The 25,633-nt window shown below is 32.6% G+C and overlaps 3 protein-coding genes across 4 annotated transcripts in view; all 3 read left to right on the top strand.

Moving 5' to 3' along the window:
* The first annotated feature begins 471 nt into the window (after positions 1-471).
* The window catches only part of LOC123924644, a 52,198-nt gene continuing 27,036 nt past the window's right edge, over positions 472-25,633 (top strand). Inside the window, exon 1 of the mRNA XM_045977607.1 lies at positions 472-959. The gene's annotated coding sequence lies outside the window, so the exon portion shown is untranslated. The remainder of the gene's footprint in view (positions 960-25,633) is intronic.
* On the top strand, positions 865-25,633 carry LOC123924632. 2 transcript variants are annotated; one of them, XM_045977585.1, is made up of 13 exons: positions 865-999; positions 1,097-1,174; positions 7,761-8,058; positions 12,169-14,952; positions 15,300-15,545; positions 15,641-16,366; positions 16,508-17,314; positions 17,516-18,268; positions 18,705-19,532; positions 19,623-20,363; positions 20,453-21,277; positions 21,426-21,480; positions 25,395-25,633. In XM_045977585.1, exons 4-12 carry the CDS (start codon positions 12,211-12,213, stop codon positions 21,468-21,470), a joined length of 7,713 nt encoding a protein of 2,570 aa, XP_045833541.1. In that variant the 5' UTR covers positions 865-999; positions 1,097-1,174; positions 7,761-8,058; positions 12,169-12,210; the 3' UTR covers positions 21,471-21,480; positions 25,395-25,633. The 2 variants fall into 2 exon arrangements, with proteins under 2 accessions (XP_045833541.1, XP_045833548.1); XM_045977592.1 differs by lacking the exon at positions 7,761-8,058.
* On the top strand, positions 21,773-22,667 carry LOC123924673 (60S ribosomal protein L10-like). Its single transcript, XM_045977636.1, has one exon. The coding sequence runs from the start codon at positions 21,805-21,807 to the stop codon at positions 22,480-22,482; it is 678 nt and encodes a 225-aa protein (XP_045833592.1). The 5' UTR covers positions 21,773-21,804; the 3' UTR covers positions 22,483-22,667.

Here is a 25,633-nt window from a genome sequence, read left to right as displayed (position 1 = left end):
TTAAACTATTTATTACTCTCTCTTCTTTCAATTTTTCAATTAATTTTTTCCATACCATAAATGAAGGACAATTTTGTAAATCAACTCATAATCTCTCTTTTTCATACAACATTAATTATCTTTCTTAATATGAGTAAAAGTGTCAAAACGACATATATTGTGGTATGGAGGGAGTAGTTGTTAATTAATATATATATAGTATTTATAATGTTATATTAGTATTTTTTCTTTCATTGCCATGACCCGAACCCTGAACATTTAACTCCTAACTGTTAGCTCAAGTTAAGCTACCCATCCCACCCCATTAATAGACCATATTGATCTTAAAATATGTAGAATGGGACGATGACCGACGCAATAAAATCGCCACATGCTAAATTAATTGATTATTTTTTTTCTGTAGACTTGACTAGGGAAGTAAACATTTGAACTGGTATTATTTTTAGATTGCTAAAATACATCTCTTTGAACTGGTATTATTTTTAGATTGCTAAAATACATCTCAAAGTTATATATTGAACCCATCCAAATTCCTACCTTACATTTCACCTTAAAAATTATTATGTTTGCATTGAAACAAAATCGTATTAAATAAGAGTTTTTCTGATTGTCTTTCAGATTTGAGTTTTTATTTGCTCATATTATTAATTTGTTTTATAGATTTTTGTTATTTTCCCTTAAAAAAAAAAAAAAAAAAACAGAAATTACTAGTAAAGTTATCTCATATTTGTTATTTTCATAAGTCAAAAAAAAAAAAAAAAAAACTTTGTTGATTATCATTCAAATTCCAGTGTTCAATCTTTTCGTATTTCTGTATTTTTAATTAGCCTTTTAGATTTTTGTTATTTTCCCATTCATACAGAAAAAGAAGAAAAAAAAATTATAGTCAAGAAATGTAACCGCATATACTAAGAGATTTGCTTCAGGTTAATTTGGTGCTCATTCTGTTCATTGCAAAGGTTGGAGTTGAAAAAAAAAACAAAAAGTGGTTACTTACAGGTACGCTTTAATTTGTTCTCCTTTATTAATAGAGTAAATCCCTTAAAATTTTTCTGTTTATGAATACAGCTTCTTCTTGTTGTTGACTTGTTTGCAGATCATTTAGCTTTTACGTTTAGAGTTCAATTTAAATCATCAGTCTTGTAGAACGCACCATCCGTTCATTCATATCCAGGTAAGAGGTCCTCTACTCTTCATTGTTTTTGAATATCTAATTAATGAGAATTTCTTCTATAGTTACTTAAATCGCTATAACGAATACGAATTTTATAAAATTTATCGTTGGATAGAAAGTTTGTATCATATGGATCATCCATGTCAAATATTAAAAATATTGAAAATCATTTGATATGTCTTTGAGACCCATCAAGATTAACGGTATTTAATAAAAACTCATAAACCGTTAATTTTGATGGGTCTTAATGACATATCAAATGATTTTCACTTTTTTAAAAATTTGACATGGATGATCTATATAATACAAAATTTCAATCCAACGGTAGATTTTGTAAAATTCGTATTCATTATAGCGATATCACAAACTTGTTCATGATGCACCAATTGATGTGATTGTTCATGTTAGAATTGGCCGTATATGTTAATGGACTTATAGTATATAATTAATGGACCTTGTTTTATTTTGAGATTTATTTCAATGCTATCAAATTTATTTTGGATTTATTTTATATTGGTGAATTTATTTTTACTTTGAGAATTGTTTAATGTTGAATTTATAATTACCTTGAATTTGTTAGCTTTTTTTTTTTTTTAAAGAGTTAACTATGTTGTTAGATATGCTGATCTGATGTTGTGTTGGTGTTTAATTTGTCTCATCATGAGCTATTTTTTTTTACAAATTTGTTTGTTTCCATTTTTTAAAATAATATTAGTAATTTAGTATACTTTTTGTAACAACAAAAGTGTCAAAATAAAAATAAAATAATAAAAAAAACTTTTTGTTTGATGGGCCAGCCTACAAACTCGCTTGTTCATCAGTAAACAGGGTGAACTCTGATTTTAAACTCGACCATCTAAGTTGGCTCGACTCATCTCATCCCGCTTTTAGGCGGACTTAAACAGATCGAGCCTGAATGGTCGGGCTTGCCCGCTTTGCTGGTCACCCCTCACAGTAGTACTAGTGGCATGAATGAAAACAAATTGGTTTTAAAATTTTTAATGGATGAAAACAGATTGGTTAATTTTTTTAATGAATATGGTTCGCTAATTATTTTTTTTACGAAAATACGATATTCATTCATTCAAATCGGCAAAGTACATCAATCGAAATCATTACATATTTAAATTCGCTAAAAACTAAAAAGGATGAATCTGCGAACAAACTCATAGCATCCGAGTTAATAACATAAAACGGCTCAATGTCTACAAATATGACAAAACCTACAAATAATATAATAAACTTCAAGTGCCCGGAATAGTCATGCCTCCGGATCTGCAACGTTGACGACTCTAAAATCATTGAATCTGCTCTGAATTTGGATCATTGAAAACAATCTGCAAATTTAAACGAAATAAACATCGTACAAAGACGGGATAAACACTGTACGAAGACAGGATAACAAACAACTCCGCACTAATTAAGGCGGGACAAACAAAGAAATCACAAAGGAAAAACTCAAAAGAAACATAAGAGTGTGTTTGGATGAGGGATTCAAGAAATTCAAAGGATTTTAAATACTAGGCAATTCAACTAATTCAATTGAATTCCCTTCATTTTCAAATTCCATTGTTTGGATAAAGTCGTTAAATTCCATGAATTGTAAAATTCTTTGGTTGGGTAATGCAATTAAATTTTTCCACTTAATTTTATTTATTTTAATAAAATTGACCCTAAACCCAAAAAAGCAGCCGAAAACATAAAATGAATTGTAAACCCAAAATCGATTTGAAACTCCAAAAATCGGCCGAAAACTCAAAAAGTCGGCCCAAAACCTAAAATCGATTATAAACTCTAAAATCGGGCGAAAACCCAAAAAATCAGTCGAAAAAACAAAAATCTACCATAAACCCAAAAAACCTGTCGAAAAACCTAAAATCGGCCAAAAACCCAAAAATCGATCGAAAAACGAAAAATCGACCGAAAACCCAAAAATCGACTATAAATCTTGTTTTCGGCCGAAAACAGGATTTATAGTCAGTTTTTGGGTTTTCGGCCGATTTTAGGGTTTATAGCCGGTTTTAGATTTTTCGGCCGATTTTAGGGTTTATAGCGGATTTTAGGATTTTGAGTCGATTTTAGGTTTTCGGCCGAGTTTTTTGGGTTTAGGGACAATTTTAGATTTTTCGGCCGATTTTTTGGGTTTTCAGCCGATTTTAGGGTTTATAGTCGATTTTAGGATTTTTTGCGGAATTTAAGTTTTTCGGTCGTGTTTTTGAGTTTTTGGTTGATTTTAAGTTTTTCGGCCGATTTTAGGGTTTACAGTCATTTTTTAGGATTTGGCCGATTTTTTGGGTTTATAGTCGAAGTTTTGGATTTTGGCCGATTTTAGGTTTTCTGCCGTGTTTTTTGGGTTTAGGGTCGACTTTGGGTTTTTCGGCATATTTTTTGGTTTTTTGGGTTTTCGATCGATTTTGGGTTTTTGGTCGATTTTAGGTTTTTTCTGCCGATTTTAGCGTTTATCGTCGATTTTAGGTTTTTTTGGCTAATTTTAGGTTTTTCAATCAATTAGTAATTTTCAAAAGTTCATAGAGAAGAAAAAATTTCAAATTCTTTGGTTTTAGGTTTTATTTTAAAATTTTCTAAATTTAACTTGAACAAAATAATTTATAAATTTCCATCATTTTGAAAATTCTTCAAATTATCATTAAAACAATGAAATTCACCTCAAATCATTTGAATTCTCTCAGAGGACGGAACATTACTTTACCTCAAAAAATTCTCTCATCCAAACACACTATAAAATTAGCTCATGGATGCACGACATGTGGCAAACAAATATCCAAAGGCTGAGATGATTAAATATTAAAAGTAAGGTCAATTCTTGATTCTGTTTCCTTTCCTCTTCCTCTCTTCACCATAAGACAATTTTCTCTTTCCTCAATTCTCAGTCACCAACCACCATCGCCACATCGCCAAATCGCCACCTATCACCGCCCCTTTGTTCGTCCCTCTTCCTCTCATAGCCGTTCTCCACCGTCACCCACGCCGCCCCAAAATAAGAGTTGCAACTATAGATGTGGGAAAAAATTTCAATATCAAGAATAAAGAGGACTAAGAACAAAAATTGCAGTTTTGAAAAGCAATAATACCTTGACCAAGAATGGCGATGGATGGTTTGTGACGGTGGCTGAAGCATTAAATGATTAGAGATACTACATCAATATTAGTATTTTTAAAAAATAAGTTTTTTTTAATAAATTAAGAGGATTTGGATAATAGGTAGAGAGATAAACATTCTCACCCTATAACTCATTATTATTGAAAAAGAAAAATATATCTTTTATATTATAAGCTTGTATACACAAGCAAATTCTAAACCCTAATTTGTTTTCCCTTTTTCCCTCCATTTTATCTTGCCATTTTTATTAAAAAATAATACAATTTTGTCTTGATTAGGATTCGAACCCGGAACCCTTCAATGCAAGGCAATATTTCCAACCATTATGGCAAGTATACCAATTGTGATTAAAATTATGTGCAATAATTGATAAGCACCATCAATTTTAAAACTATATCATATCAAAATTATTGTTGACTATATTATTCATCACGAAATATTTTTATGTCTTTCCTGATCAATGTTTTTTTTCTACCGGATCATAAATTTAGAGAATAATTATCATGTGAGATTTGGAAAGTTATTATCACGTGTGATTTGGAAAGTTATTATCAAACTCAATTCTGCTAAATTTTTTTTTTTTTGCAATACAATCAAACACAACCATAGTCATGTCACTAATCACATTCATTATTTTGATTTTAACATTGCATATTTAATATTAACCGATGATCAATTAATACAATATGCACTAGCAGATATTGAGATGATGTTACGTAGTTGTGAGAAGAGTTTAAAAGAATATCCTATAATGCCTAGAGCAGACACATTATTAGTTCCTGGTATACAAAATAGTTTAATACACGACGAATTGAATTATAACAGAAAATCATTAGCTGAGGAACATATTAGATTGATGTTAACTATGACTTCAGAGCAACGTAAAGTATATGACACAATCATGACAAGAGTTAACGAAAACAAACATGGTGTGTTTTTTCTTTATGGTTATGGCGGTACAGAGAGGACATTTATCTAGAGGGTCATGTCAGCCGCATTACGCTCAAAAGGTGAGATAGTTTTAACAGTTGCCTCAAGTGGGATCACTGCATTGCTTATACCTGGCGGTAGAACAACACATTCAAGGTTTTGTATTCCTCTAAATGTTGACGAGTTTTCAACATGTACCATAGTTCCTAACCTTTGACGCTATTAATACAAAAAGCAAAGCTCATTATATGGGATGAAGCACCAATGATGCACAAACACTATTTCGAAGCTGTTGATCAAACTTTAAAATCTGTTGATGAAAAAAATAAACATGTTCCCTTCGGTGGAAAAGTTGTTGTTTTTGACGGAGATTTTAGACAAATTCTACCAGTAATACCCAAAGGTACAAGGCCAGAAGTTGTTTATGCTACTATTAATTCTTCGGAATTTTTGTGAAGTTTTAACATTGAGTAAAAACATGAGGCTTCTCGGTGGTGCTTCGAGTGCAGACGTTGAACAAAGAAGATTGTTTTTTGAATGGGTTTTGGGTGTTGGCGATGGAGAAATTGGAGATGACAACGACGATGATTTAGAACTTGACATTCCATCAGATTTATTGATTCCAAATTCAGGTGATCATCTTGCTTCTATCGTTGAAAGCACATATCCCTAACTTTTACAAGACATGAACGATATAACGTATTTCCAAAATAGAGCTATACTAGCTCCTAAAAATTCAATAGTCGACACAATCAATGATTATATGTTGGATTTAATTCATGGTGAAGAAAAAACATATTTGAGTTATGATACTCCACTCACACAAAATGTAGACGGTCAAACAGTGGATGATGTTCATACTCCCGAATTTTTTAACAAGATTTCTTTGCCAGGACTTCGAAATCACAAGTTGAGACTTAAAGTTGTAGCTCCAGTTATGCTATTAAAGAATTTGAATCAAAAAATAGGATTATGCAATGGAACAAGACTTATTATTACGAGATTGAGAAAACGTGCTCTTGAAGGAAAAATTATTTCAGGAAGTAATATTGGTGATCAGGTTTTCATACCTAGATTTTCTCTGACACCATCTGACGTGAGAATTCCTTTTAAATTTTAACGGGGACAATTTCCTATAATGATTTCTTTTGCAATGACTATTAATAAGAGTCAAGGACAATCTTTAAAGCATGTTGGGATATATCTTCCGTCGTCAGTGTTTTCACAGTTGTATGTTGCAATTTCAGGAGTTACTTCTAGAAAAGGATTAAAAATATTGATCATCGATGACGACGGTAAAGATACGACTAAGACTTCGAATGTGGTCTATAATGAAGTCTTCCGCAATATAACATAATTTTCTTTGTATGAATATTTTTCCAAAATAATTGTTGAACTATCGTTTAATGTTACTCAACTTTTTTCATATACCTTACGTTATTGGAATTATCATATCTTATTTAATCATTATATAACTTACAGCTAATCAGACCCGTGCACCGCACGGGTCGATGTTCTAGTATAGTTAAATCGGAGAACATAGACCTAACTTAGGAAGTCTATGCAAAATGCGTAGGACAAAAATATATACAACTTCTTGTCCTAATAGACAAAATAGAAGTGAAAAAAATTCGAGGCGAATGAACCGATCGTCAACAAGAAAACGGTCCATGTACCCGCTACTCCTACAGCAAACAATATGACTTTTTCAAGCTAAGCCGTCTATAATCAAGGAATGATACAAATTATTCAATGGGGCTAAGCACCACGAGCACGAGAAACACCAAAACCAACAAACTCATTGACACGACGAATGACTACTACCGTCAACAGAGAGTATTTACGCACCAAACTCTTTGGAACATTATTTTGGGACATAAAAAATATTTGTGAGTTTTCAATATTTCATAATATCGACTTTATTATTTTGGGACATAAAAATTTCACTACTACAATTTTGGCTTACAATAGCACAATTTTGGCTTAGAATTGGTTCTGCCTTCAGAATTGATTCTATGAAGCTAGAAATTGTAGCTTCTGATTCTATAATTAATTTTTACACTCAAATTCTTTTATTCAACTCACTTTTGTAAGAATATATCCAAACATAAAAATCAATTCTCTCAAACTCAATTCTACCAAAATCAATTCTCTCAAACTCAATTCTATCAAAATCAATTCTGTCTATCACAGAACCAAACACATAAAAACAACACCAAAAATTTCATTTTGGCCCTCCAACTAAAAAAACACTTTGCACCCTCACTTTTTCACTTTTCACTCTAATTTTCTTTTGGGTCTTTTCCCGGGGCACTTTTTAAGCATTCTATTTAAAGAAATAATTTACTCAAAAAGTGGAATATTTCAATTTTCGAGGCGTTGATTTCACATATTTCCATAAAATTTTAACAAAAACTTACTATTTAAGATGCTTAAAGAGTGCCCAGACGCACTGTTTAGCATTTTGCTTTTCTTTTTTGAAGTTACTTTTCACTCTAATTTTCACTTTTCACACTCACTCTCATTTTTCACCAGATCCAAACAACCGTAGAGCTGCTCACTACCACCGTCTCTGCGTCTCAGAACTTGTCACCACCACCGACCCAGAAACCACCGTCTCAGAACCACCATCTTCTCACTACCACCGTCTTCTCACACCACCGACGAACTCAGAACTCGACAATTTCATCGTTCCTGTTGTCATTTCACCGTTCCGACGAACTCGCCGTCTCCATTGTTCAATCTTCGCACCAACTTTCCGACGAACCTTCCATTGTTAAACCCTAAATCCCAAATATAAGGATTTGTTACTGTTGTTGAAGGCTTGAAGGAGGTAAAAATTTCCCCTCTTTATTTTTCTGTTGTTGATGCCTTTTACATTTTGGATTTTTCTGTTGTTGAAAGTGAGTTTGGATTTTTGTATGAATTCTTCAAGCTTGGATGTTGATGGAAGGTTGAATTAATTGCTTTTGTTTCACTTTGTTTCATATTGGGTTTTGAAATTGAAATTATTCGTGTTTTGAAATTGGTAATTGATTTTCTTGTTCGTTGGATTTTCCTTCCCTGTTACATAAATAGGCATATTAGAGTGCTCTAACTAGGAATTATTTCTAAGTCCTGTTTGTGTGGTTAGTATGCATGAAAATTGAAAACACAACACAATTTTGAGACCAAAAGTTATTAAAAAAATACTTACAAGTCTATCTATTGTTGTTAAAAAATACCTACAAGTGTATATTCAATGTCTTAATAGTTAACTGTTAAGACCAATTTGGCCTAAAATCCGAGACCGGCATACGTAAAATCCGAAACCGGCATGGCGTAAATATGTTTCGGGTTTTTTGCATATTTAAATACAGAAATTTAAATAATGAAATATTTTATAAAAGGGGGCTGCTAACTTAGACCCAGTTGGGTCTAAGTTAGCAAGGTGCACCTTTTGAGTTGGACAAAAATACCCATGTTTTTAATTTTTGAAAGAATTGAGCAACAGGGGCATTTCTGTAATTTTACCCAACAGTACACGCGCCCCCCACTTCTTTTTCCCCCCAGGACACGTGGCAGCGTGTTAGTGGACAAAAATCGCGCGCGTGCATCACACGCGCCGACAGGCGCGCGTTTGGTGGAAGGATGATGCGGAGAGAGAAAGTTTTTGAAAAGGTAAGGCCACGTGTCAGCATATGATTGGCTGCGTTAATTTTTTTTCATTTAATACTTTAAACTCGATTATTTCGTCGTAAATTAATTTTTTATTTTTTATTTTTTATACCAAAATTCATAATTTTTTTTTCTCTACAAATAGAGACTTGGTTCGTTTGATTTGGACACAGAAAAAAAAACCCAATTTTTCACTACCTTAATCTCATTTTTCACTACCTTACATCAACTCACTGAAACCATTCTACCAGGAAAATGGTTTCAGAGTATAAATCTCTGAAACCATTCTACAAGCTAAATGGTTTCAGAAGCAAATAACTAATAATCAACTTACTGAAACCATTCTACCAGCAAAATGGTTTCAGAAGCAAACACAATTAATAAATTACTCACTGAAACCATTCTACCAGTAAAATGGTTTCAGAATACAACTATGTGCAACCATTCTACAAGCTAAATGGTTTCAGAAGCAAATAACTAATAATCAACTTACTGAAACCATTCTACCAGCAAAATGGTTTCAGATTACAACTCTCTGAAACCATTGTACCAGATAAATGGTTTCAGAAGCAAACACAATTAATAAATTACTCATTGAAACCATTCTACCAGTAAAATGGTTTCAGAATACAACTATGTGCAACCATTCTACCAGTAAAATGGTTTCAGAAGCAAACATTAGTTTTTAATTACCGTTTTATCTCATTTAATTAACTAAAAATAGTTTCAGGTCTCCAAAAATTTCATAAAATATACCAAAAGTTCCAGAATATTATCTACTATTTTCCTGGTATAATGGTTTCAGTGAGTTGGTTGAGTGGTGCGTGTTAAATTACAACACACAAGTAACGTATTTAGTAGACAATAAATGAGATTAAGGTAGTGAAAAATTGCGTTTTTTTTTCGGTGTCCAAATCAAACGAACCAAGTCTCTATTTGTAGAAAATTTTTTTTATGAATTTTGGTATAAAAATAAAAAAATAAAAAATTAATTTACAACGAAATAGTTGAGTTCAAAGTAAAAAATGAACAAAAATCACGCCCAGCCAACCATTGTGTGACACGTGTCCTACTTTTAAAAAGCAAATTTTTCTCTCTCCAGGTTGTAATCCAGTGTGGCGCAGGCGCTTGAATCTGATGGATCAGGATGATCTGGGCTGTCTGATTGATCAAACAGTCTTGATGAGATCAGATCTTGGCTGTCTGATGGAAATCAACGGTCTGTAACCATGGTCCTTCGGTACGCGTCTATTAATGGTTTAAGAAGGTGGGGCGCGTGTATATGGTTGGCAAAATTGCAGAAAATTACAGAAATGCCCCTGTTGCTCTATTCTTTCAAAAATTAAAAGAATGAGTATTTTAGTCCAATTGAAAAGGTGCACCTTGCTAACTTAGACCTAACTAGGGTCTATGTTAGAAAACCCCTTTATAAAAATACTACATTAATTGTGATATTTTGAAAATATTCACGAGTTTTCAAACTTTTCTCTATCTACTTTATTATATCGGGATATACAAATACAAATATATTTCTAAAATTAAAGCCAAGTGCAGTGAAAATATTAATTAATAGATTTTTGCACAAAAAATTAATAAATATTTTATAGAAATATGATATTTTGAAAATATTCACAAATTTTCAAAATGTTAACATATCGACTTTATCATTGCGCACATAAAATGTGCAACAGGCACGGTGCAAATATTTAACGGTTTTTTGCATATTTTATAGTAATGCTATATTATATAGACACATAAAATATGCAAGAGACCTGTGTGAATGCACGGGTATTTTTCTAGGATATATATAATACCTGTGTGTAGTTGTAAATATATATATTAAAGGGTTAAATATGCATAAGGTCCCTGCACTTACGAGTCATTTGAGTTTTAGTCCCTGCATTTTAAAAACATTTCATTTTGCCACTGTACTTTCATTTTACTTTAAAAATGGTCCCCATACCTTTTTTTTGTTGTTGAAATGACACATTTTTGCTGATCTGTCACTGTTGACTGGACTTTAGAGTTGATGACTAATTTAATTTTGCAGTGAATCGATCAAAATACCCTTAAATAAGTAATTTTTTAAAAGTAAAATAAAATTGACACATCATAAAAAAATGTGCCACTTCAACAAAAAATGGGTTCAGAGACCATTTTTAAAGTAAAATGAAAGTGCAGTGGCAAAATGAAAGGATTTTAAAATGCAGGGACTAAAACTCAAATGACGCGTAAGTGCAGGGACCTTTTGCATATTTAAGCCTATATTAAATTGAAAGAAGAAAATAATATATTTTGAAAAAAATTTGTTTAGATATTTATGTCAAATTAAATCATCTTTTAAAAAAACAGAAAATTAATAAAATAAATTAAAAATAAACGTGGAGTCGACACGTGTCATAAAATACGTTACTTGATTCTATTTTACTTTGACCTAAATACAGTTTTGATCCCTCAAATTTTACAATTGCTCGATTTTTTTACCTGAACCTCTGCCAATTTGTTGCCATCAGATTGCTGATCTTCCTCTATTACACATATATTTGTGCTCTAAAACAGTTCCCTCTTTGTTGTGAACACCAAAATTGGCATGTTCCTCCCTTAATTTACAGTCTCATGAAAATCCCTAATGTTCTCTGTTTCCACCCTTGAAGAAAGGGGTTGAAGGAAATGGTATAAGAGCTTCCCTAAATTTGGGTGAATTTGTTTGAACATGTTCTCTGGGGTTTTTATATATCCTGGGTTTATTTGAAGATATTTATGAAGGTGGCAACGAAAATTAAAGAAGAATAAGGAAAGATGAAGAAAAGTGAATTTTTTAAAAATCTATAATAACATATAGGGCTTTTAATCTAAAATCTGATTTTTTTAAAGGGACAAAAGTTAAAAAAAAAAAAAAAACTATATACATTATAGGGCTTTAAATCTAAAATCTATATACATTCTAAAATATAACGTTAATTTTGTAAAAATCTATAATAACATATAGGGCTTTAAATCTAAAATCTATATACATTCTGTTGCAGTCTTTTGTCAAAAGAGAAGTAATATAATAGGGAGCGGTACATTAAGTCGTTAAATTGATAAATTAACGATTTATGTAATAACATATAGGGCATTAAATCTAAAATCTATATACATTCTGCTTCAAGTCTTTTGTCAAAAGAGAAGTAATGTAATAGGGAGCTTCTACCGGTCCATTGGAATAATGTTCTCACCTTTTCAAATGTCTCTCTTTTTTCTTTTCCACTCATCCGAAAATATTATCTTTTGTTTTCACTTTCAGACTGACTCAAGCCACAAAGACAAGGAGAAGAAAAGAGAATCAATGGAAATTCTGGTTTCTGTTGTTGAAAAAGTTGCAGATTCAATCTTTGTGCCTATTGGACGTCAAGCAAGTTACGTGATATTCTATAAAGGAAATTTCAAGAAGTTAGCAGCTCATGTTGTACGCCTTGAGGCTGAACGAGAAAGAATGGTCCATTCGATTGAAGAAGAAAGGGGAAATGGTAAAGAAATCGAAAGAGACGTTGTGAATTGGTTGGAGAAAGTAAATGAGGTCATTGAAAAAGCAAATCAACTTCAAAAAGATCCTCGTCGTTCCAATGCTAGGTGCTCAACATGGCAGTTCCCGAATTTGATTTTACGACATCAACTAAGTAGGAAAGCCACAAAAATTGTAATAGATGTCGTTCAAGTTCAAGGAAAAGGGATGTTTGATCGAGTTGGTTACCTTCCCATCCTAGATGGAGTAGCCTCCTCCTCTGCAAAAGGTGGTGAAAATTATGAGACAAGAGAGTTACTTAAGGAGGATATTGTGAAGGCTCTGGAAGACCTTAATTCATGTATTATTGGTGTCTATGGGTTGGGTGGGGTGGGTAAGACCACTCTAGTGGAGGAAGTTGCTCAAATATCCAAGCAACGCAAATTGTTTGATAAAGTGGTTAAAACACATGTATCCAAAAATGCCGACTTTAAAACAATTCAAGGGGAGATTGCAGACTCGTTGGGTTTGCGATTTGATGAGGAGACAATTTATGGAAGAGCAAATCGCCTAAGACAAAGAATCATGATGGAGAAAAGTATCCTTGTCATTCTAGATAATATATGGACCATGCTTGATTTAAAGAAAATAGGAATCCCATTTGGTAATGAACATAATGGTTGCAAATTATTGATGACATGTAGAAATCAAGATGTGTTGCTGCAAATGGATGTTCCAAAGAATTTCACTTTCAAACTTGAACTTATGAGTGAAAATGAGACATGGAGTTTGTTTCAATTTATGGCTGGTGATGTGGTTAAAGATAGCAATTTGACAGATGTAGCAATTCAAATTGCCCAAAAATGTGAAGGTTTGCCTCTTAGGATAGTGACAGTAGCGCGTGCAATGAGAAATAAGAAGGATGTTCAATTTTGGAAATATGCATTACGGAAATTACAAAGTAATGATGGTATAGAGATGGATGCACTAACTTATTCTGCTCTGGAATTAAGTTATGACTTTTTGGAGAGTGATGAAATAAGGGATCTCTTCTTACTTTTTGCATTACTCTCTGATAATGATGTTGAGTACTTCCTGAAACTTGCAATAGGTTTGAACATATTAAAGCATATTAATACCATGGATGATGCAAGAACCAGACTTTACACAATAATCAAATCTTTGGAGGCGACTTGTCTGCTTGAAGTTAAGACAGGCGGACATATCCAAATGCATGACTTTGTTCGAGATTTTGCTACCTCTATAGCACGTAGGGACAAACATGTATTTCTAATAAAACAACCAAATGACGACTGGCCAACCAAGGATTCTTTAAAAAGGTGCACACAGATCTTTCTAGATAGGTTTCCTATCCACATGCTTCCTCAAACGTTTGATTGTCCAAACATCAAGTTATTCTGTTTGGTAAGTGTGTACTGTTCTTTAGAAATCCCCGATAATTTTTTTGAGGGTATGGGAAGCCTTGCAGTGGTAGATTTAACGGCCTTGAACTTGTCTTCATTACCCACTTCTTTTCAGTTCCTAACAGACCTTCAAACGCTGTGTTTGGAGTCTTGTATTTTGGAAAATATGGATGCTATAGAAGGTTTGAAAAATTTAAAAATTCTTAGCCTCCGGAAATCTTCGATGATCAAGTTGCCAAGAGTAATAGGACAATTGACTCAATTAAGAATGCTTGATTTGAGCGATTCAGGAATAGAAGTAGTCCCATCCAACATCATATCCAACTTGACTAAATTGGAGGAGTTGTACATGGGTAATACCTCTATTAATTGGGAAGATGTAAATTCAATAGTTCAAACTGAAAATGCAAGCATTAGTGAGCTTCAGAAACTACCCAACTTGACTGCTCTAGAATTGCAGATTCGCGAAACTTGGATGTTGCCAAGGGACTTGCAATTGATGTTTGAGAAGCTGGAAAAATATAAAATAGCTATTGGAAATGTATGGGAATGGTCTGACATTAAAGATGGAACTTCAAAAACATTGATGCTCAAACTTGGTACCAATATACATTTGGAGCATGCAATTAAAGCATTGATTAGAAGTGTTGAGAAGTTGTACTTGGATGATGTAGATGGAATTCAAAATGTGCTTTATCAGCTAAATGGAGAAGGATTTCCATTACTGAAATATCTCCATGTCCAAAATAATGCAAACATGAAGCACATTGTTGACTGGAAAGAGAGAAATCGAATCCATGTGTCGTTTCCCATCTTGGAAACTCTAGTACTTCACAATCTTAAAAACTTGGAGCATATATGTCATGGTCCACTTTCAATTACTTCTTTTGGAAGTCTTAGTGTTATCAAAGTCAAAAATTGCATCCAGTTAAAATATATTTTTTCCTCTACAATGGTTAAAGGACTTTCTTCCCTTTCTGAGATTGATGTTTGTCGGTGTGATTCTATGAAAGAGATAGTGCTCGAAGACAACAGATTAAGTGCAAATAATGAAAAGATTGAGTTTCTTCAATTGCGTTCTTTGACTTTAGAACATTTGGAGATGCTTGATAATTTCTTCTCTTATTATTCGACGGATTCTTCACCATTTTTCAATGCTCTGGTATGTTATTTTGTTTTTAAGCTTCTGTAAATACTAATGATATAAGTTTTTATATTGTTTTGTGTATGCAAAAACAGATTGATTAATTAATTAATAGTATCATCATCAATATTTGTATGATTATCAATATTTTCCGTTGATAAATACTTAATAAAAAGGCTAAAAGCGATCCTTCATATAGTATATATCACCACTTTAAAAATGAGAACTGTTATAAAGCATATTTCACATCACCTCACAACTCTCTTGGTTTTCCTAATTTCACAGTAACGAATGCAACTATTTGAACTCTTTTTTACTAGTTGTCATTGATTACGGTCCAAACTTTAAAACATGTTTTTATGCAGGTTGCATTTCCTAATTTGGATAACCTTAAATTGAGCTCACTCAATTTGAATAATATTTGGAATGACAATCTTCATTCAATGCACAACTTGACTAGCTTGATTGTGGATAATTGTGATGGGTTGAAGTACTTATTTTCATCTAGCGTGGTTGGAAGTTTTAAGAACCTCAAACACCTAGAAATAAGTAATTGTGCGATGATGGAGGAGATTATAGCTAAAGAACAGGGAAACAATGCATCAAAAGAGGTATGCTAATTTTACCATTAGGAACATTCCAATTAATGTTGAACTTCCTTTTAAAAAAATACTTATAATGATACTGGTTATTTATGAATGCACAGGTACATTTTTTGAAATTAGAAAAAATCATATTGAAGGACATGGACAACTTGAAGTCAATATGGCACTGCCAATTTGAAACATTGAAGATGTTGCAAGTGAACAATTGTAACAAAATTGTGGTGGTTTTTCCTTCTTCATTGCAGAAAACTTATAATAAGTTAGAGATGTTAGAGATCACAGATTGCAGTTTAGTGGAAGAAATATTTGAATTGAATTTTAATGGAAGTAGCAGTGTAGAAGATACAACACATTTGAAAGAAGTTACTATCGATGGATTGCACAAGCTGAAAAAGATATGGAGTGGTGATCCTCAAGGAATTCTTAGTTTTCAAAATCTAATAAATGTAAAACTAAATAATTGTGAAGGTTTGGAGTATCTATTACCACTTTCCGTAGCCACCCGTTGCTCACATCTCAAGGAACTTCATATAAAATTTTGTGGAAACATGAAGGAAATTGTTGCAGAGGAGAAAGAATCTAGCAGCGTGAATGCAGCTCCATTATTTGAGTTTAATCAACTGAGTACTTTATTGCTTTGGCACTTGGGTAAACTCAAGGGTTTCTATGCTAAAAATCATGCCCTAGCATGTCCATCTTTGAAGGAAATTGATGTTGTCAATTGTGAAAAATTGAATTTGTACAGACCTTTATATAAAAGACGCTCCAATTTTCAAGAGGACAAACTCTTTGTATCAATGCAACAACCACCTTTCATTGTCGAAGAGGTATGCATATTAATTATGTAAATTTACACTTGCATATTTCTTGAACGATTAAAAAAAAACATAAATCTTATCCATCCATCCATCTATCTATAATATATTAAATGTTTAATTCTTTTCAATTGCTCTTTAAATGTCTTTTAGGTGATTCCAAATTTAGAGAAGTTGAGAATAGATCACAAGGATGCTAACATAATATTGCAAGCCCAAAACTCAAGTGGCTTATTCACAAAACTCACATTTCTTGGTTTGTCTGCTTATAAGAATGAAGATACATTTCCTTATTGGTTTCTTCAAAATGTGCGTAGTCTTGAAGCACTAGTTGTTGAAAGGAGCTGCTTCAAGAAGATATTTCAAGATGAAGGAAGAATGAGTGAGAAGACTCACACACAAATCAAAAGGTTGACATTGAGTGCATTACCTAACCTTGAACATATTTGTGAGGAAGGATCCCAAATTGACCCGGTTCTTGAGTTCCTTCAAATCTTATTTGTTAAGGAGTGTTCTAGTTTGATAAATTTGTTGCCCTACTCTGCCACCTTCAGTCATCTGGAATATATGGAGATAACATGTTGCAATGGGTTAAAAAAATTATTGACATCTCCAACGACACAAAGTTTGGACAAACTTTCAACACTTAAGGTAAAAGAATGTAATTCACTTGAAGAAATAATTACCGGAGAGGAAAATATTCACATTACATTTATTAGTTTACAAATATTGATGTTGGAAAGTTTGCCTAACCTCAAACAATTTTGCTCTAGTAAGTGCTTCTTCAAGTTTCCGTTGTTGGAAGTAGTAATTGTGAAAGAATGTCCTCGCATGGAGGTTTTTTCTGAGGGATATATAAGTACACCAAATCTTCGAAAAGTTAAAATTGCAGAAAATGATGAAGAATGGTTTTGGAACGGAAACATAAATGACACAATAACCAGCATGTTTGAAGATAAGGTATGCTTGATTTCGAATTAATTTCTTATTTAAAAAAAAAATTAATGATTTGTGCTTTCTTGTTTTGTTTTTGTTTTCCTGATGATGATTATGATAATTGTATTTCAAATTTGCAATGCATTTTACAATGTGTATAGATTTGGTAAATTCATTATCGATTATTTTTGTTTGAACAAACTTGTGATACAATTATTTTCACAGGTGACATTTGGTAGTTTCAAACATTTAAAACTATCTGAACATCCTGAGTTAAAAGAATTATGGTGTGGTCAACTTCAGTTGCATAATGCATTTAGGAGTTTGAAGTATCTTGTGGTTCATAAATGTGATTTTTTATCCGAGGCACTCTTTCGACCAAATTTACTAGAAGTCCTAAGGAACTTGGAAGAATTAGATGTCAAAGATTGTAATTCATTACAAGCAGTTTTTGATTTCGAAGGTGAATTTGGAAAAGAAATTGATCTTGTGAAGAATTCTACTCAATTGAAGAAATTAAAATTATCTAATCTTCCAAAATTGAAGCATGTATGGAAGGAGGATCCACATACCACTATGAGATTTCAGAGTTTAAGTGAAGTGTTTGTTGAGGAATGCAAAAGCTTGTTAAGAATATTTCCACTTTCAGTAGCTAGAGATATGATGAAACTTCAAATTCTTGAGTTACGTGATTGTGGTATTGAAGAAATTGTTGGAAAGGATGAAATAACAGAGGTGGTGGAGATAGTTAAATTTGTGTATCCTCATTTAACATTCATTATACTTACTGATTTGACTAAACTTAAGGCATTCTTTTTGGGAGTCCATTCTCTTGAATGTAAATCATTGAAAATGATTGACATGTTCGGATGTCCAAAATTATATCTATTTAAGATAGAGCCTTTTAGACAGCAAGAAAATGCCATAAATGATGAGCTCAATATCTCAACACATCAACCTCTTTTCGTGATTGAAGAGGTAAGGGTAACATAAAATATATCATCCTTACTGATTGTTAGTTGGTCTAATGGTGATTGACACCGAACTTTGTAGGGAGGACCACGGTTTGATCCCTCATAACTGCGACCGGGAGGGGTTGAAACCACTTGTCTAGTGGACCGGATACTGGTAGTGGAAAAAAATATATGATCTTTGCTCTGAATATACTTTTTTTTTTCACCACCAGTATCCAGTCTATTGGACCCTCTAATCTGGTTCGAGGGTCAGTTCTGACAAGTTGTTCCAGTCCCCTCCCGGTCGCAGTTGCGGGGTATTGAATCGTGATCCTCCCTACCAAATCAAGCGTCAATCACCAATGGACCAATTAACATTCGTAGTCAACTTGTCTGTGCAATATAATGCTCGGTTGAGGCTAATTATTTGGTTTTAATGTGATATTAATTGGTTGCAACAGGTATTCAATATGGAGAAAGTGAACATGAATATTAAATATTTTGACATGATATTGCATAGCAAATATTCAGAGGTTCAATTCAACAAAGCCAACCTCATTGGTGTGAGCGAATTCTACAATGATGAAGAAGCTATTTTTCCATATTGGTTCTTGAAAAATGTTCCTAATTTACAAACCATTTTAGTCCAATGGTGTTCCTTCAAGGAGATATTTCAAGGTGAACAATTGGTAAGTAAAGAAAAGAAAAATGAAATTATCCCGAGACTCAAAGAGTTGAAATTATGGTACCTGAACAAGCTTCAATGTATATGGAATGAAAGATTTGAAATGGACCCTGTTCTACATTTTCTTGAAAGAATGATTGTTGCTCAGTGTTCCAGTTTGATAAAGTTGGTTCCATCCTCTGCTACCTTTAAAAACATGACCTATTTGGAGGTGGCAAACTGCAATGGATTGATAAATTTGATTACATACACAACAGCAAAGAGTCTAGTCAAACTCACAACAATGAAAATTGCAATGTGTGATTCGATTGAGGATATAGTGAACGGTGAAGAAGATGAGACAAATGAGATTGTATTTTGCAGTTTACAATCTCTCGAACTAATTTCTTTACCACGGCTTTGTCGATTTTGCTCATGTCCATTCCCCATTATGTTTCCGTTGCTCGAAGTTGTAGTTGTCACAGAATGTCCTCGAATGGAACATTTTTCATTGGGAGTGACTGACACACCAAATCTTCAAAATATACAAATCGAAGAAAATGATGAAGAAAATCGTTGGGTGGGTGACCTCAACGGAACAGTTAAGAAGTTGTTTGATGATAAGGTATGATTTACTTTAATCCAACAATTTATTTATTTTAGGTTAGTTTCAGACTAATTAGAAGCATCTTTGATTTGTTTCTTGATTGTTCAGGTTGCATTTCGTAAACTCAAATATTTAGCCTTATCCGACTACCCTGAGCTAAAAAGTTTGTGGTATGGCCAACTTGAAAAAGATGTGTTTTGCAATTTGAAACATCTAGTGGTGCAAAGATGTGATTTTTTAACACATGTACTTTTTCCGTCAAATGTAATGCAAGTTCTACATGGATTGGAAGAACTAGAAGTAAGAAATTGTGATTCATTAGAAGCAGTGTTTGATGTGAAAGGTATGAAGTCTAAAGACATGTTGATAAAACAAAGCACTCAATTGAAAAAATTGAGTTTGTCCAACTTACCAAAATTGAATCACATATGGAATGAGGATCCTCATGAAATTATAAGCTTCAAAAAGTTATGCACGGTGAGAGTTTCTTCGTGTCAAAGTTTGTTATATATATTTCCGTTGTCACTATGTGAAGATCTTGAACATCTTGAAATGCTTGAGATAGACTCTTGTGGAGTTGAGGAAATTGTTTCATTGAAAGAAGGATCAATGACAAGTAGCTTTAATTTTTCTAAATTGAAGAAATTGGCATTACTTCGTTTGAAAATTTTAACGAGTTTCTATCGACGAAAGCATGCTTTAGAGTGCCCATCATTGAAGATTTTGAATGTATATTGTTGTGAAGCATTAAAGATATTTTCATTCAACCATTTAGATTTCCAACAGCCTAACCCGGTAGATGAAAATCATGATATGCTTTTTCAACAACCTCTGTTTTCTATTGAAAAGGTAAATCCCACCATACCTTGTCTTTTTTTCTTCATTTTTTTGTGTCGTAAACTAGTATTTATTTTCTTTTTGGATGTTTAATTTTTCAGCTGAGCCCCAACTTAGAGGAATTGGCAATAAATGGCATAGATATGTTGGGGATATTGAATGGTTATTGTCAAGAAAATATGTTTCATAAAGTTGAACTTCTTCGCTTGGAGCGCTTCAATGAAACTCCGGCTATTTTCATGAATGAGTTCCTTAAAATATTTCATAATGTTAAAACGTTTCAAGTGCGTAATAGTTCTTTTGAAATATTGTTCCCCGTGAACGGAACCAATGGTTATCTGAGTATGAAAATTTCAAAGCAAGTAAGAAATTTGTGGGTTAATGCATCGGAAAAGCTTGAGCACATATGGCAGGAAGAGTTTCCACTGGATCATCCTCTTCTACAAGATCTTGAAGGCTTACTTGTATTGGCTTGTCCAAGTTTAATAAGCTTGGTACCATCGTCTGCATCTTTCACAAATTTAACCTATTTGGAAGTGGACGATTGCAAAGAGCTTCTTTATTTAATAACTTCCACAACTGCTAAAAGTCTTGTACAACTCAAAAGATTAGAAATATCAAATTGTGAGAAGATGTTGGATATTGTGAAGATTGATGAAGAAGAAGCAGCGGAAAGCATCATATTTAAAAACTTGGAAGACATGGAATTTACTTCTATGTCAAGTTTGGGAAGTTTCTGTTATGGGAAACAAGCATTCATATTCCCATCTTTGTTACGTCTCACTGTTTGTGGATGCCCTCAAATGGAGATGTTCTCATCAGGAATCTTAGTAGCTCCATACCTAACCGAAATTCGAGTTGAAGTAGGAAATAAGAAATGGAAAGGTGATCTTAACACAACTATTCAACAATTGTTCATAGAAAAGGTACACAATGTCATTTTTATAAGTCACAAGGAAATTAGTCTCTTCATATATGAATTTCTTTTTTCTATTTACGGTTGCAATTACTATAAGTACTTTGAAATTAAAATGTGATTTATTAATTACTTGAGCGTGAACGTTTTGTAAACAGGAAGTCCTACGTTCTAATGTGCTGAATGAGACCATCATATCCTAACATTTGCAAGGTACACAACAAGAACTTCTCTTTTATATATTTTATTTTTTACCTCTATGGAATTATTGTTCAATATATATCCTTTGATTATTGTCAAGTGTTTTGTTTCGTCTTGACTATAGAGATTTGTGTTACATTTCGTATTTGTCCTTGTGTTTTGAATCACTAGTTATTATTAAAAAAAATGTTAAAAATAAATTAATCCTTTAGTAACTAGGTAGGTTAGATTTTACTTTTTTGAAAAGGTATCATAAATGCTAAGATTGTAGAACAAAACTTGCATCAAAAGAAAGTAGAATGTGTCTGTTTATAGTCTATAAACAGCAATGCAGCCATGGGAAGAAGACCTGCAAGGTGTTACCGTCAAATTAAAAACAAGCCATACCCTAAGTCACGTTTCTGCCGTGGTGTTCCTGATCCCAAGATCAGAATTTACGATGTCGGTATGAAAAAGAAGGGTGTTGATGAGTTTCCTTTCTGTGTTCATCTTGTCAGTTGGGAGAAGGAAAATGTTTCAAGTGAGGCACTTGAAGCTGCTAGGATTGCTTGCAACAAGTACATGGCTAAATTCGCTGGAAAGGATGCTTTCCACTTGAGAGTCAGAGTTCATCCATTCCATGTTCTTAGGATTAACAAGATGCTTTCATGTGCTGGAGCTGATAGGCTTCAGACCGGTATGAGAGGTGCTTTTGGAAAGCCACAAGGTATTTGTGCTAGAGTGGCTATTGGACAGGTCCTTCTTTCAGTCCGCTGCAAGGACAGCAACAGCCACCACACACAGGAGGCCCTCCGTCGTGCTAAGTTTAAGTTCCCTGGCCGTCAAAAGATCATTGTTAGCAGGAAGTGGGGATTCACCAAGATTGACCGAAATGATTATCTGAAATTAAAGTCAGTGAACAGAATTTTGGCTGATGGTGGTGTGAATGCTAAGCTCCTCGGATGTCATGGACCATTGTCTAACCGTCAACCTGGAAGAGCATTCATTAATGCCAGCTGTAATGAGGAAGCTTAGGCTTGTCTGTTACTTTGAAATGTTATAGTTTGGATCACATTGATTTTGCAAGAGTGAATTTGTTGTTTCGTCTACACATTAGATTAAACTGAGTTCTGTTAATTTCTGTTTTGAAAACAACCTTGAACTGATGGTTAATGTTATATTTTGTTTTTTTGATAATGGGTTAATGTTATATTTTGTTATGGTCCAAAAAAAAAAATACTCCCTCCGGTCCTTTTTATAAGGAACAATTTGGAAAAAAAATTTGGTCCTTTTTATAAGAAACAATCATTAAATTTATTCTTACAATTCCATTTTTACCCTTATTAAATTGTATCAATTCCAAAGTTATGCATTAATTAGAGTGACATATTCCCTAAGGATAAATTAATACACCAAGGTTAGTTTTGGAATAGATTGTAAAATTTTAGAATTTTTATTAAGAAAGATAAGGTTTCTTGGTATGTGTATTTTTTCTAAATTGTTCCTTATAATAAGGACCGGAGGGAGTAGTCTATAACAATAAGTGATGGCTGAGTGGTCAAAGGCAATGGCCTCATTGGTCTTTCCCGCTCCAGGATTAAACTCTTTCCTTAAGGATTTAATTTATATATTTATATATATACAACTGGTCGTAAGTCGTAATGTTACACCAATATTTTTTTAAGTTACATAATTAAAATTGAAAAAATAAAATATTGCATTAAGACAATCATTTGCAAAAAAAAAAAGGACTTTCATTAATATGTAATGATTTATTTAGTATACATAATAGTAATTTTGAGATTTTTATAAGTTATAATTTATCCCGTATGAGAAAGCATATTTTTTACCAATATATATATTTTGTACTTATAAATAATTTTTTTCGTATTTAAATTAGTATCGTATTTTGTCCCGCGTATGATTTAATTAGTATATATGGTAATTATTTTGAATTTTTTTATCGGTTATAATTTGTCCCGTATCTGATACCAATCATACCATATTTTAACCAGTTTTTGATTTATTTTTTTGGTACAACATGTTTGATTTATTTAGTATATTATAATTATTTAAGTATAGATTAATGTAAATTTTGATATTAAAGTTATCCCATATATGATAGTTAAAATTTATGTCAGTTATAACTTATCCCGTGTAAAATAGTTCTTTTGAAAAAAAAAATTAGGCTCACATATGATAATTTTTTTGAAATATTTATCAGTGATGGTGATAGTTTAAACCTTATATGATAGTTAAAATTTATGTCAGTTATAACTTATCCCGTGTAAAATAGTTTTTTTGAAAAAAAAAATTAGTTAAAATTTGTCTCATATATGATAATTTTTTTGAAATTTTTATTGGTGATAATTTATCCCGTATATAGTTAAAATTTATATCAGTTAGAAGTTATCCCGTGTAAAATGTATAGATTATATTCTATTCCAAAAAAAAATGTATAAAATGAGAGAGAAATGAGAAGTTATAAAAAATATAATTCATGAAATTTGTTATTCAAATTTTAAATTGTTTTTTTGTGGGAAAATAAAGAGTTGAATATGAGTATGATCCATTGGATAAGTGTATGACAAAGTTGAAAAGATGACAATGACATGTGACAATTGCATTTAATATTTGGCATAAAAAATAACTTGGTTGGCTTGGTTTCAAAAGCAACCAGATTTGTTTCCATGTAACCATTGCTTGCCAAAAAGCAACTTTTTCTCTCACAAGCTTACAAAATAGTTTGGTTGGCTCACAATATGGCTCGATTTGCAGCAATATTAGATTAGTTACACAACTTTTGGACATCAAATACTCTTACTTTAGACACATGGCAGCATTTGAAGCAAAATTATTTGTGAGTTTTCCAGAACAATCAACTTTCTTATATAGATTAGATGATAAAAAATATTTAATACTGTACAAGTAATGGCTGAGTGGCCTGAGGCAATTGCCTCATTGGCCTTTCCCACTCCATGACCATGTATGCCACCCTCAAATTTTAACCAGAAACACTCCTCTCAATATGAGAGTGAAAATCGATGGACTTAGTCCAATCAAAAAACTTCTTGTTATTTTTTTATTTAGAAAATCGTTTTGAAAAATTAGGCACAGAAGAAATTATCTAGTTGAGTTATGGACTAGGTCGCTCTCTTTAAGACGTTTCATGTCATTATACCGAAATTAACAGCCAGTTTCATGGACGGCGCCGCCGCACATGATAGTCAACATTTTGTGCGGAACGGGTCAATAGTCAACAAGTCAACCAAGAAAAGAATACAATCAGTCAACCAAAAAAATAAAATAAAGGGATGGTCAACAAAAGGGATAGGGTCGGCCAGGTCGTGGCCATGAAATCAATTATTTAAGTTTCGAAAATACGTCCCGCAAAACTAGGTACCCCTTGGGGTACACCCTAAGAGTTGACCGTTAGCACGAAATCACTTATTTAAGCTCCGAAAATACGTCCCCCATTTATAAAACTGGGTACCCCTTGAGGCACATACACCCTAAGAGTCGACTCACATATATAAACATACTAAGGTAAGTGTTCTTTCCATTGTGGACTTATTAAAACTTTTTTCAATTGACACTAACACTTAATTCTACACATGAGTTTATATCTTTTCCATCTTCCCTCAATTTTTTTCAACACTTGTTCCAACACTTCTACTATAAAAATAATTGGTACGGTAAATATCTTTCTACTATTATTATTTTTTTTAAAGAATCTTTCTACTATTATTGGGAATTGACAAAACAAAACATCAAAATAATCACCAATTTTGGTGAAACTAAAGTGGATCAAAATAGTCACCCTGATGAGACTCTTAGTCTCCTAGATCTGCATTGATGCAATTGATTAGTGTTGCATAATTATATTTCCATGCATTATTTTATGCTTTTTGTTGATAATAATAATTTATTGTTAATTGTGCGAGCAGATGATGAGCTAGCTAGGGAGATGGTATTGATGCAGAACAGAAGATCCTGAGGAGTGATTGCCATGCCATAGTAGCAATCATATAGTTTTCCTTAATTATTTTTCTTGCTTTTTTATGTTGTTTTGGTTTTTAGGGTGGACACTTAGATTATAATTTATAAGACTTTAGTGTTAGATTCTATTAAGCTTGATTTATTGTTATTTCAACCTTTTTTAGTGACTTCTTTCGGATTGTTGTTA

This window comes from Trifolium pratense, linkage group LG1 (genome assembly GCF_020283565.1).
Source record: "Trifolium pratense cultivar HEN17-A07 linkage group LG1, ARS_RC_1.1, whole genome shotgun sequence".
Lineage (NCBI taxonomy): Eukaryota > Viridiplantae > Streptophyta > Magnoliopsida > Fabales > Fabaceae > Trifolium > Trifolium pratense.
The sequence above is the reverse complement of the archived record's forward strand: the minus strand, read 5'-3'. Positions and strand labels throughout refer to the sequence as shown.

Excerpts from the sequence above, each read along its gene's own strand:
- LOC123924632 (XM_045977592.1), top strand. The coding sequence starts at position 12,211 with ATGGAAATTCTGGTTTCTGTTGTTGAAAAAGTTGCAGATTCAATCTTT. Across the intron at positions 18,269-18,704 it reads CTCTTTTCGTGATTGAAGAG|GTATTCAATATGGAGAAAGT; the intron begins GTAAGGGTAACA and ends TGGTTGCAACAG. Across the intron at positions 19,533-19,622 it reads AGAAGTTGTTTGATGATAAG|GTTGCATTTCGTAAACTCAA; the intron begins GTATGATTTACT and ends TTGATTGTTCAG.
- LOC123924673 (XM_045977636.1), top strand. The coding sequence starts at position 21,805 with ATGGGAAGAAGACCTGCAAGGTGTTACCGTCAAATTAAAAACAAGCCA.